The sequence below is a fragment of the Mirounga leonina genome, unplaced genomic scaffold (assembly GCF_011800145.1).
Source record: "Mirounga leonina isolate KUSES-001 unplaced genomic scaffold, KU_Mleo_1.0 Mir_507, whole genome shotgun sequence".
Taxonomy (NCBI): Eukaryota; Metazoa; Chordata; class Mammalia; order Carnivora; family Phocidae; genus Mirounga; species Mirounga leonina.
The window spans coordinates 5,891,020-5,904,829 of NW_023270789.1; the positions used below are offsets into that span (position 1 = coordinate 5,891,020).

Below are 13,810 nucleotides of genomic sequence, written 5' to 3' on the forward strand. Positions count from 1 at the left end.
TGAAGGCAGACGCTCAACGACTGAGCCACCCAGGCACCCGAGATGTATACAATTCTTAAAGACTAACCAGAAACAACATACACTTTTCTCATTAAAGCTTTAAGCCTTTTTTCTTTCAATTTTGCTATCAGAGCTTGAATCTAAATATTCTTTACATTCAGTCTGAGAATTCATCTAAATTACATTAACCCTCAGTAGTTATGCATAGCATCCTGATGATCTTGACCTTCTTTGCACTTTTGGGATTTTCAGTATAATTTTAAGGCCTATATAAGGTAGTATGAAACTCACCATATCAAAAGGAATTCATTTCCCAATTCCCCTACCTACCCTGTGTTTCTTTTATTCCCCGTATTTTTGAATGCCATCACTGGCCATCTGAGGCAGAAACCTTGGAGACCCCACCCTCCCCAGCATGTTTCTAATCGGTCCTCACATCCTCTTGACTTCACTGAATAATATCTGTCTGTCTACTTGTGTCTTCCCTCCTTGGGGCTATCTGGATCATTAACAGCTTCTGTGGGCTTGCTCCCTTCATCTGCTCTTCCATACTGCAGCCGCGATGATGTCATTCCCCTTAAAATCCTTTAACTGCGATTTCCCCCCATTGGGATTATTTGCTTCTGTTTATTTGCTCCGATACAGTCTCATCTCTGATCATTCCTCCCCCTGCTCTCACATGCTCTACTTTACCGCAATTGAACTTCTTTCAGAGCTGTACCGTTCCCCATGTGCCTCTGGCTTATTTGCCTGGAACACACTTTTCTCTGATACTCGTTCCTTCGGCTCACTCCTTTTTCTTTTTCAGATCTTGGCTTGAATGATACTTCCTTAGGAAGCCTTTCTCATTTGCTCCTGAAGCCCTCTTTCCTTCCCTTATCATGCCATGTAGTAACTTTATTTAATCATGTTTCCATCAGTCTGTAAGCTCCTTGATGTCAAGGATAGCGTCTGTCTTGTTCTCCATTGTATCTATGGCACATGTTACATAGTCAGCACTTCATACATTTTTTTGGCATCATCAGTGAATAAATCAATAAATGATCATCAGCATTATGCTAAGCATTGTAGTAGAAAGAGAAGAAATACACCATGTGATCCTTTTTTTTAGAAATTTATATTTTAGTTTGAGGACAAGATGATTATAGGGGAAGTAAGTAGAGGACATTAGAAAAGTAGCATATAATTACATGCTAATTTGTCTGGGATAGACTCTAAGGGTCTTTAATTTCAGAGGAAGGCAGAGTAGTGAGGCTTGTGGCGATGAGCTGACTATATTGGTGAAATGGGACTTGAGTTGGTACTTGAAGAATAAGAATTTATATGGCAGAAGGAAATGGCACTTTTTTTTTTTTTAAATCTTGAGCTTTCTAAAGCCTCTGAGTTTTCTATGCTTTTCTGTGTCCTGATGAGGCCAGAGACAGGCTTAACTCCTCAGTCATTCATGTAACATGTAAGGCCTATTAGCAGCTCTCCTACCTAACTTCCTGCCACCTCCGCTATGGTCACATTGCTCTAGAAATACTTTTCTCCTTAACATGCCGCAAGTACACCAAGCTTAGCCTCACTTCCAGACCTTTAGACAGGGAAGCCACCTTGAAGATCCCGGAGTCCCGCTTCCCGTCATCACAGAAGACATTGAGCCTCTCTCCAGGTAAGAAATTGGCTTATTGAAGAAGAAGGGACCAGAGATGAGCATCATGGAGGCAGCCATCGGCACGATGAGCTCTGGGAAGGAGAGAGTAGAATGATGAGGGGCCAGCACTGGTGTATGTGGCCTGAGAACTGAACAACGGGGGGAAAATCCAACGGAGGAAAGAAAGAAGGGTGGATGGAAATAGTTTTATGTTTTTCTTTTTTAGAACCACTTATTCTGGCTTCAGAACTCAAGTCCTGCCTCTGATCGAGTTAGTGCAATCATCTGGGAAGGGAATGAGTGCAAAAAGATGGATATGTCTGTGTTGGAAATAAGTGGCATCATCATGAGCAGGGTAAGATTTCATGAGTTTTCAAACTTTTCAGAAAAGCTGTTTTAATGATCAGCTATTTCACGGGATCTATTCAGTGATCAGAACACTGACTCTGCTTTTGAAACACAAATACATATTTTCTTGGTTTTGTAGTTAGAATATTTACTTGGTAGTATATTTTTGTTATCTGTTACAAAGTTCTCTGTGAACATGATCAATTATTCAGGTACACTCTGCAAATATTCCTTATCTCAGTCAAGCCTAATTTTTAATGAAATCAAAGAGTCATAAATCTGTACTTCTTTTAGCTATAAAACAGATTTAGTTTTTAATAATCTAAGTAGTACTTGGTAAACACTGCTTCGTAACTCCGTTTAACTGTGTAATAGTGATGGGCATTTTAAATTAATTCCCAGGTTAATGCATATCAGCAAGGAGTAGGTTATCAGATGCTGGGAAATGTCGTCACCATTGGATTAGCATTTTTTCCTTTTTTACATCGACTTTTCCGTGAGAAGAGCCTTGACCAGCTAAAGTCCATTTCAGCTGAGGAGATCATGACTCTCTTTTGTGGGGCACCACCTGTTACACCTATTATTATTTTGTCTATGATTAATTTTTTTGAACGATTGTGTCTTACTTGGATTTTTTTTTTCATGATGTGTGTGGCAGAGAGAACATATAAACAGGTCAGTATAGCATTGAGTAAAATTTCTTGCCTCTCCTTTCGCGTATGATATTCCATTGAATTGACTTTGTTCTCTTGATTTGTTCTCTCTCCAAAAGTTAATGTGAGCAATGAAGGATTGATGAGTGGGCTTTTGGTATTTGTGGGTTAAACACTCATGATATTGATTATTCACAAATGACATGTGGTAATCTGGCATTTTGCCGAGCGCATGTGTAGGAGTCCATGGCTTGGGCAGGGACTGAGCCTGGCGGACTGCATACATAGCTCCTGTGCCCCAGTGTGCCTTTGTGCTTGCTCACTCGTAACGTATGTAGTTATTCCCAATGCCAGAATGTTTCTGTGGGAAATGGTCAAGTGAGAAATAGGGTTATTGGATTTTGATTAGAATTAGGATTTGAGGACTTGATATCTTGGTGATATGTGCGAAAAACGTGATTGTGAATGGAAAGTCTAGACCAGAATGCTGTATAAACATTTGTGTTTGTGAAGTTGGGGATTCACAAAGGTATCCCAAGAATATTCCTTGAAAATGTCAGGAGTGTACCATATTATGAAGACATAGATTACAGTGGGATGTGCTTTGGAAGCAATAGGGTCATGAGCTATTGACTTGATCTAAGTGATCCCTGATTAGAATTTCATCCTTTTATTATTACGTATATACTGGGAATATTGTTTACAATTATATAAATATATACACAGAGACACACATGTACCTTTTACTTTGTGATTTTTTTTTTAAACCTCCTCTAGAGATTTTTATTTGCAAAACTCTTCAGCCATATTACCTCTGCCAGGAAAGCTAGGAAATATGAAATACCTCATTTCAGACTTAAAAAAGTGGAGAACATTAAGATATGGTTATCACTGCGTTCCTTTCTAAAGGTGAGTTTCATCCGACTAATCGTAGAGAGTGTGTGCGAGAATATGCAGGAAACCTGCTCACTGAAATTTGCTGGCAGCAGATACTGAGTGGGCACTGTAGTTAAGTTCTGTGCACTGGACAGATCGTATCAGTGGCCGGCAGACGTACTGGACTCCAAGTTGGAAGTGATCTATCTGCTGAGCTGGTAGAGGTCAGTAAAAAAGAGCTTAGAAAGGGAAAAGACAATTTAAATTCCTAGGGCAGAATCATAAATTGAAAGTTGCATCTTTCTCTGACATTTTGGAAAATATTCCAGCTGAAAATACATCAGTGAATCACTCACACCCTTAATTTGGAACAGCATGAATTTCAGTGCTTAAAGTTAAACATGTCCAAAATGTGTTAAAATCCTATGCCAGAAACAACTTTTTTTTTAATTAATTAATTTTTTTATTATGTTAATCACCATACATTACATCATTAGTTTTTGATGTAGTGATCCATGATCCATTGTTTTCGTATAATACCCAGTGCTCCATGCAGTACGTGCCCTCCTTAATACCCATCACCGGGTTAACCCCTCCCGCCACCCCCCCATCCTTCTAGAGCCCTCAGTTTGTTTCTCAGAGTCCGTAGTCTCTCATGGTTCGTCTCCATCAGAAACTTCTTATAAACATTTATTTTCACATTAATGTAGTTAGATTCAGAATGTGAATGATGTGAGGGCCATTGCTGTCTCCAACTGTAATCTTAAACATTAACTTCTGTGTCTCACTCCACAGAGACGGGGTCCACAGCGTTCAGTTGATGTGGTTGTATCTTCAGTCTTCTTGCTGACACTTTCAATTGCTTTCATTTGCTGTGCCCAGGTAAGAGTTTCATATTTGTTTTAATGAAAAATGGAAATTCTAATATGGTTCACTATCTATTTTAGACGTGTGTGTGTGTGTGACAAAAATTTATTTCTCAAGAGCAAGGCACCAGCATGGTTGTGTTGAAATATCTATTTTTTTTAAATGTATCTAAATTTCTTTTGCTATTTTGAATACTTGTTAATTTTCCTTACTTTTGAAATGAGAATAAAGTAATTCTCATTACTCTACGATCACTCTAATTTTAGTTGGCAATTTTTGATTGATAATAAGGCTGTCATGCCACGAGGGTTACAAAATAGTGATTTTTCTAATTCCATCTTTCCTTCCACACATCTGTTAGCTGTCACTCTCTGGTTGACCTTTCCTTTGTTTCTTCTTCCTTTCTTCCCGTCTTCCTTCTTTTCTTCCTTTCTTTCTCCCTCCCTCCTTTCCTTTTCCTTTTCCTTTTCCTTTCTTTTCTTCCTTCCTTCCTTCCATTATGGACTCATATATTCTGATTTTTATCCAATAGATTGTAATCGATTACTCTATTTCTTTTAATGCCTATATTGTCTCAGATTTGGCCAGTGGGAGACCCTTGAGGCTCCCTCCTGTATACTTTCAGTAGGTCCCTGTACCTTTTTTTACCAGGTGGACCTTTGTGCTTTCTTCACTATAAGAAGTTACAGGCTTATTCTTGTATTTTTCCATTTATTGAGTTTTAACTTAATTCTACTGTGGTTAGAGAATATATTCTGAATGTTTTCACTCCTTTGAAATTTGTAGAGGCTTGCTTTATTATCTGGCATATGGTCCATTTCATTAAATCCCCATCAGTGCTTTAAACGAACTTGTATTCTGTTGTTTGGGTGAGCAACATTCTCTCTACGTAAATTAGTTCAAGTTTATTTGTTACGTTGCCTGCATCTCCTACATCCTCACTTGTGTTTTTGGTCTGCTTATTCTCAGCTATTGGCAGAGGTGTGTTCAATTCCACTATGATGGTGAATTTCTCTTTTTTTCCCTTTATTTCTGTCAATTTTCACTTCATATATCTTGAAGCTGACTTTTATGACCTTCATAGTTATTCTTTTTCTCAACCCAGGACCACATGGTGCATTTAATTATCCTGTCTCTTTAGTCTTCTTTAACCTAGAAAAGTGTCAGGCTCTTTATCTTTCATGATCTTATGAAATGTCTCTGAATCTAATGTTTCTTAACTTAAAGTCTACTCTATTTGATATTAACCACACTAGCTGTCTTTTGATTAGTTTTTGCATGTTACCTTTGTCCACCCTTTCATTTATTTTGTCTTCATATTTGAGTCATGTTTCTTGTAATCAACATATCCTTTTTTTTTTTTTTTTTTTTGGTTGCTTTTTCCTTAATCTAGCTTCACAGTCTTAGTGTTTTGGATTGTCTGGCTCATTTACATTTAATGTAATTACCATAAATACAAATACTATTTAGTTCTTATTTGGTCTACCTGTTAATTTTCCTTCTTCTCTCCTTTCTTGACATATCTTATTAATCTAATATTTTATAGTATTCCATTTAATCCTCTCTGTTAACTTGTTATATGTTCTTTTACTACTACTGATCTCAGAGATTACAACATACATCCTTAGCTTATTATAGTCCAATAAATTATTAATTTCTGCTCCCTTGGTAATGCTAGAACCTTAGAACACTTTATCTCATTTACCCTTTCACCCATTATTAGTGTCTTTCACTTAAATTTTACATATATTTTAAACCCACAAGATTATTATTTTTTGTAGTCATTCATTTATATTTACCTACGTATTTACCCTTTTCATTAGTTTTTGCATTTCTGTTTTTCTCTGGGATTATTTTCCTCCTGTTAGAATAATCTGCTTGGTGTTGAATTCTGTTTTTGTTTGTTTGAAAATGTCTTTTATCACTTTCATGTTTAAAGGATGCTTTTGCTGAATATACATTTCTAGGTTGCCAGTTACTTTCAGTACTGTTAGGATTCTGTTTTCTTCTGATTTCCATGTTTTATCTTGAGAAGTCAGCTGTTTGTCTTATTGCTGCTCTTTTAAAATGTCCTTTTGTCCTTTTAAATGTCCTTTAAAATGTCCTAATGTCCTTTTTCTCTGGCTGGTTTTAAGAGTTTTTCTTTGTGTTTGGTTTTATAGCCATTTGGCTGTGGTTTGTGTGTTATCTATTGCTACACAACAAACCACCCTGCCGAAGAGGTGGACCTAGGTTGCAACTAGCTGCTACTTTCATCCCCCAGTTATAACTGATTGGCAGGGGTGAACACTTGACCCAGGCTAAGCTAAATGTATCCCTCTTTTGGGACTTAGAACTGAAAAGCTGAGATAACAGTGGTGGACTTTGGAGAAGAAAGGTCTGGGGATCAGTGGGGCTAGTAGGGTGCTATGATAAACCAAAGCTGGAGAAAGTCAAAGTTGGGGGAGCAGTAACCAAGGATCTTGGAAGGCAACAGAATTAGCTAAGAGGAGCGGTGATGAGAGCCCAAATGGCCCTCGAGGAAGAGAGATGGAGAAGGGAGCTGCTCTGGGACTTACTGGTTTTCCGAAGGCCAGCATTTGGTTTCAGTTAGGGTTCTCTGTATACTTTTTCAGTCAGTTCCATTTTACCTTGGGCTTTACTTGAGTAAATTTTGAAAAAACCAAAGACTTTTACCAGAAAACTTGACACATAATAGGCATTTGATAACTGGTAACTGCTGCTGCTGTTATTTGTTGTTGTTACTACTCCTCAAATGGAGTAAAGAGCCCGATCCTCAGGATTTTCTAGTCATACCAGCAGGATGGGCCACATGTTTTAGGAAGCTCTACTAGTCATATAAATGCAAACTTAATACTTTAAAAAATGGTCACCACATAATCATGAGTAGGCACACTAGTGGTTAAAAGGCTGGAAATGTCTTTGTCTTATTTTACTTGTTGTACGTTTTCCTTCTTTGTTACTTCCAGACTTTTGCTGTCTTTCATGCAAAGGGAAAAACCAGAGAACTTAAAGAAATAGTGATTAGTTAAATAGAGAATGCTTTATATGAGTACTAAAACTCTCCTGCTTTGAGTATAAAATATTGGTAACTTATAAATCTTTTTAAATTGCTAGAGTAAAGGAGTAACTAGAGATTTTGAGACAAATGAAAAACTTAACTTTTTTTGGTCCTTTGTATAGGTTCTCCAAGGGCATAAAACTTTCCTGAATGATGCTTATAATTGGGAATTTTTGATCTGGGAAACAGCTTTACTACTTTTCTTACTGCGTCTGGCTTCACTGGGGTCTGAAACCAATAAGAAATACAGCAATGTTTCAATATTACTTACTGAGCAGGTATTGATTGGTCCTTGTCAGTTTGGTTCTGTGGTTAGAGATGGCATAATAAGATCTGTGCAGAAGATTCAGGGTTGAGTCTAGGTTTAGCACTTTCTAGCTGTATGAACTTACAAGTCACTCTGCTCCAATATATGCTACTGTATAAGTGTTTCCTCTTTTTAACATGAGGGTAATAATCTTCCCCACCTGGTCCCAGGATTGTAAGAATTAAGATCTTATGGACTGGAAGTATTTTGTATATTATAAAGGTATCTTTATTGGTGGTAATGGAGCATGTCTTTAATCTCATATTTCACATCAAGTATTAGATCTTTATAGTACTTGTCATTTAAGCATGTTTAATAAGCTTCTTGCATTTCTTCTATATCAGCCATAGAATACATTCAGTGTTTGGAAAATGCTTGCTCTTTAGTATGTGACTGGATTTTAAGACTGGGAAAGGTTTCTTATAAACAGAGTAGTATAAAGGGGTTTTGTTTGTTTTTGATTTCATGTTTATCCATAAGTTGTAAATAAAAACATTTTGGTATCATTAGATTTTCTTTTTTTGCCTTAGAATTATAGTGGAGAATATTTCCTAGCAGAGAAAAAATAAGGAAATATAGCAAGTGAAAATCAGCAGCTATCTTCTTACATCCCATTAGTGTTTCCGAGGATGTTAGATTATGTGGGGGACACCAAAAGGAGTAAGACAGAGCTTTTGAACTGAAGGGATGCACATGTTAATTGTTAAAATTAGTATTACACTTTCATTGTTTTGATATTTAAATTACTTTTTTTTTTTTTTTCTTAAATCCACTAAGTGGCTTTTCTTTGCCAGATGTGACTGAGTGGGCTGGGGGGTAGGGTATGTGACATATGTGTTCCGTAGAAATAACTGCAGGAATTTCAAAATTTATTTTATTTGAAAATATTACTCTTGAATCTGCCAGACTTTATGCAGTATGTACCTATCTTTTTCTGGACATTTACCTAAATCTCTCCTTTTCCCCTTAGATTAATTTATATCTTAAGATGGAGAAAAAGCCGAATAAGAAAGAACAGCTTACTCTAGTAAATAATGTATTAAAGCTGTCCACCAAGTTATTGAAAGTAAGTAACACCCTGTGATACACTTTTACTAGCACTTAAATCAATGCTTTACTTATTGGAGGAGACCCTAGCAGCAGATAGATGCCGGGCTGTGTACATTAAAAATGCCAACTTGATAGTTTGGGGTTAATGACTATATAGAAAAAAATTTCTCATCTCGTTACCCAGGTTCTGGTTATTGCTGACGTCTGTCACATTTTTCAAATTAAGATTTTTTAAAAATCACAAATAACATACCGCGCAAACCCACCTTTAAACACTTAGCTAGTGGAAAAGTAGATGAGAGTCCATTACAGGTTTTTAGAAAGCAGCTATTGAACATGAAGGAAAGATGGCCTGACGCAGTCATCCTCACCCAAGGCCTAAAAAACAGCCCAGAAATCACTGGGGGCCATCGAGAGGTCATGGATCTCATCTCTGTTCTTTCCTGCTTTTGTAGGAGCTGGACACACCATTTAGACTCTATGGACTGACAATGAATCCCTTAATCTACAATATCACACGAGTCGTTATCCTTTCTGCTGTCTCAGGTGTTATAAGTGATCTTCTAGGATTTAATATAAGAGTAAGTGGGACGAGTACTCTGTAGCATCTGCCTTAGTCTTAAAAATTACCAAATATTAGAATCCTTGCTCTTCACCCTGTGTGTGTGTGTGTGTGTGTGTGTGTGTGTGAGAGAGAGAGAGAGAGAGAGAGATATTGGGAGACTGGAGAGTGGCATGGAAAGCTCTCTTGAGGTAAAATAGACATTTTGATGGTGGTGCACAGGCTTCTGGGCTTAGGTTTTCTCATTTGACACAAGTAGAATAGACTGTGCTCTTGAATGGAACACAAAATCAAGTTTGACTCTCATGTCAGTCTAGTAGCATGGGCTGGGGAATGGTCATCCTCTCATCTAGGGAAATGCACAGAGGTAGAACGAATGAAAATCCAAGACCCATGAACTGCAGTATGTCATTTCTGACCCTGGGAATTGTTCATGTTTCTTTTCTATGGTGTTCTGTGGTTGCTATTGTTCTTCTCATGTAAAGGGTTCTCGGTTCATAGTCATGTAAGTGCCCTGGAAACCCCAACTGTTGGTCTTAAAACTAACTTATTCTGGTGATTTTCTTTTCTTAGCTGTGGAAAATTAAGTCATAAGCTGAGCCATGTGCCTGGACTCTTCCCTTGCTGGCATCAGTACTGACCCATTGAGGAAGGAGAGGACTTGCAGAAACCATGAGACACCCACCTGCTTGTTCACACACAGAGGTGCCCTCAGCTCTGCCTAATCTTATGAATGGTGTTTTCAGAGGAACAGATCTTTTTCCAGCGGGGCGTGCACGCCAAAAGTTGTATTTTCATGGTTTTCAAATAATATGAATAGTCAGGAGACTAAAGATCGTGCGTTGAGGTAACATAAGGACAACTTTCTAAGTTAGGAAAGTTGATTTGGGGCACTTTAGTGCTGTGACAGTTATATTTACTGCAAGTAGTCTTTTGGGTTACTATGGTAGATGCCTGACGCATGAAGAAAATATCCTCTCTTGGAAATGGCAAATTCAGTACTTTTCTATTAAGTCTAAACAATTGGAGATTTCTTTTCTCTAGCAGAGAGATATCAAATTTAAACTATTTTAGGTTGAACCCAAATAAAAGAATTTTCTTGGAGAATTTCAGTTTCTAGGCTTTTTTGTTGTTGTTGCAGAAACAAAAATAACCTTTTAACCTGTGAATTTCAGTTAATGGTGGAGAAAATTTTAATTCGTTTACAGTTTTGAAGTTAATCCTAAGAACTGCATAGTTGGGGAAAGAGACATGCATGTAATGTGCCATGTAATTCACGTACTCGTTCATGTCCATCATATAACACGGTTTCCACATAAATCATCTGAGCCTGTTGCCTATCACAGTGCTAAGTGAAGCGTGGATAGTTTGTCTGTTGTACGACTCAAGGTACCCGAACCTCGGTTCAATTTCAGGTCCTTAGTGTCTGTACTCAGCCAAGGTATGCGTTTGATGATTTGGATTCTCTCATCAGCATTCCCTGTTACACACACATGCATATACATATGTTAATGAAAACTCTCGTAGCCTACATACAATTCTTGCTCTTAAACTGTCTGCTTTGAAGAATCTCTTGAGGCAAATTGAAAGCCTGAACATTTTAATGATAAGATTTTATGAATTTTTATTTTATCTTATTGTTTTATTGAAATAGAATTAACCTGCAGTGTTATATTATTTCCAGGCATACAATATAATGTTTCAACAATTCTATACTTTAGTCAGTGCTCATCACATGATAAGCGTACTTTCATTCCCCTTCATTTTGTGAATTTTTAGAAGGAAATGATTTAGAAACCTAGGTATTACATGTAAAGTATGTACCCACACAAAATCACTGTATCAATTATACATATCCTAATGTGCAGGAAGATTTTTGAAGTTTAAAGATGAACTTCTCAAGAGTCCAGGGATTGAGATCAGACCTATCTGGGTTCATATCCTTGGCTCTGCAACTTACTAGCTTCATAATCTAAGGCAAATTACTTAAACTCTGTGCATCTTAATTTCTTCATCTGTTAATTGGGAATAACTACTACCTAATAGAGTTTTTGTTGTTGTTTTTTATTATTATTATTTATTTTATTATGTTATGTTAATCACCATACATCACATCATTAGTTTTTGATGTAGTGTTCCATGACTTATGGAACACTACCTAACAGAGTTTTTAAGGTTGAATGAAATTATCATGTAAGATACTTAATGCAACATATAGTATGTAGCACTTTGTAAATCCATGACAAACATTTGTTGTTACTATTTAAGACCTTTAGAAATTCTTTCACCAATAGATTCCTATCTGTGAAGATAGAAACATAGGAAGCAAGGTTTCTGAACTAGGAGGGATTACCAAAAATTTGCAGCCATTTTAAATGCTGCATGAGAGTTATAATTTCTTTTAAAGGTACAGCCCCATTATAGTAATTTTGCCTGTAGAAGCAACTGTTTTGTAAAGGCACTTCAGTGTCTCATCAGATGGCTCCTAGAAATCATGCTTTTACTATTTTCCATAAGGAACAATAGCAACTGTGTCAATTCAAGATTGAGCTCAGTGCAAATTTCAGATGAACAAAGCTCATGCCTGTATCTTTTCTCCTACAAAAAAGTGCTGTTTGGTTTTTATTTGCAACTTTTACACAGTGATTGTTTAGTTTAAATGCAGTATTTAGAATAGTTTACTCTGATGGGTTGTTGCAGTTACAGTTTAGATAGTGTATAATTGGTTTAAACTATTTTTTCAGGTGGATAAAATTATATATAAGTATAGTTGCTCATGTTGGAAACAGGAATCATTCTTGATTCCTTCCTCTTCCTCAAACCTCACGTCCAGGCACTAAATCTTTGAGTTAACTGTCTTCTAGATATTTTTCTAATCAATGCACTGTGCTCCATACCCACTTTTATGACCCCAGTTGATGTCAACATTCTTTGTTTTTGTGAACAAGTTTATGCTTCCTTTGCTCTTACCCCCAATGGGGGATATGGCCCCTTGTCCCCCAAGCCCAATCTATTCTCAGAAAGTTAATGTGTCTTTCCTAAAATGCAACTCATCATTTAGAATCTACTGGTGGCTTACAGTTACTTTGAAGATAAAAATCCAAAATCCTTTTAGCAATGTGTACAAGGCTACCTTGTTGAGAAAGATTTTTGAATCTATATTTGAAAGGTATTTTTGTTGGGTCTAAAACTCTAGTTTTAAAGGTGTTGTTGCTCTACTATCTCCTGGATTGTGTTGTTTCTGATAAGAAGTCTGCTGTCATTCTTATCTTTTTAAACCTCTGCTGCTTTTAATTTAAGGTTTTTATCATCAAATTTGTGCAGTTTAATTATAATGTGCATTGGTGTAGTGTTCTTCATGATTTTTGTGCTTGGGGTTTGTTGCACTTATTGGACTTGTGGATTTATATAGTTTAATTTTGGCTGTTAAAATTTTTTAGGAAAAAATTTCCTAAAATAAGTTTTCTCTACCCCACTCTCTCCTACCTCCTTCTGGGACTCCAATTTACATGTACGTTAGTCTGCTTGAAGTTGTCCCACACCTTACTGATGTTTTGTACATTTCCCATCTTCTTTCTCTGTCTTTAAGTTTGGATAGTTTCTGTTGCCATGCCTAAGTTCACCAACTTATTCTTCTGCACTAATTTGATGTTAATCTTACCTAATGTATTTTTGTCGGTGGAAATTCGATTTTTTAAAATCTTTCACGTCTCTCTTTAATATGCCATTTCTTTTCTCTATCTTGTTTAACATAATATATTTATAATAGAAATAGTAAATAAGGACATTAAAAGAGTTATCTGTGTCATTTGGGGTTTGTTTTTAATGATTGATTTTTCTTACTTTGGGTAATATTTTCCTGCTACTCTGCATGCCTGGTAATTTTTTAATTGAATGTGAATTTTATACTATTGGGTGTTAGGTTTTTGTGTACACGTGTGTATTCTTTTAAATCTTCTTGAGCTTTGTTTTGGAATACAGTTAAGTTACTTGGAAACAGTTTGATCACTTCAAGGCTTGCTTTGAAGCTTTGTTGGGTGGGCCAGAGCACCATTTACTCAGGGCTACTTTTCTCCCCTATTGAAGCAGTATCCTCCTGAGTAGTCACCCCAATGTCTTGTTTATTATATGAGGTTTTTCCAATTTGACTGTGGGAACACAAACTAGTCCCAGCTCAGAATGTCTCTGCTTGCTTCTTTTTGGTAGTTCTTTCCTTGTTGTTTGGTATTTCCCAACAACAGGTATTGCGCTGATCAGTACTTACCTAAAAACTTGAAAGGAACCCTCTGCACATTTTTTTGGAACTGTCCTCTCTATGCAGCTGTCTTCTCTCTGGTACTGTCTTTTGCAAATTCCAGCTGTCTTGGCCTTTCCAAATTCTTAACTCTGTCTTCTCAACACAGCAAGACTGCTTGGTTTGGTTTGGGTTCCCCCTTCCTGTACCACAGCC

General features: G+C 36.8%; 1 protein-coding gene across 14 annotated transcripts in view; it reads left to right on the top strand.

Moving 5' to 3' along the window:
- The window catches only part of PHTF1 (putative homeodomain transcription factor 1), a 66,614-nt gene that overhangs the window by 34,178 nt on the left and 18,626 nt on the right, over window positions 1-13,810 (top strand). For 12 of the 14 annotated variants that reach the window (XM_034990269.1, XM_034990270.1, XM_034990267.1 and 9 more), the window contains 8 exons: window positions 1,863-1,991; window positions 2,387-2,659; window positions 3,415-3,546; window positions 4,309-4,395; window positions 7,564-7,719; window positions 8,719-8,814; window positions 9,254-9,379; window positions 9,934-11,952. In XM_034990269.1, the coding sequence (XP_034846160.1) occupies window positions 1,863-1,991; window positions 2,387-2,659; window positions 3,415-3,546; window positions 4,309-4,395; window positions 7,564-7,719; window positions 8,719-8,814; window positions 9,254-9,379; window positions 9,934-9,954 (1,020 nt within the window). In that variant the 3' untranslated portion in view covers window positions 9,955-11,952. Of the gene's footprint in view, window positions 1-1,862; window positions 1,992-2,386; window positions 2,660-3,414; window positions 3,547-4,308; window positions 4,396-7,563; window positions 7,720-8,718; window positions 8,815-9,253; window positions 9,380-9,933; window positions 11,953-13,810 lie in introns of those variants that run through there. The other 2 variants (XR_004676486.1, XR_004676485.1) reach the window with 1 other exon arrangement.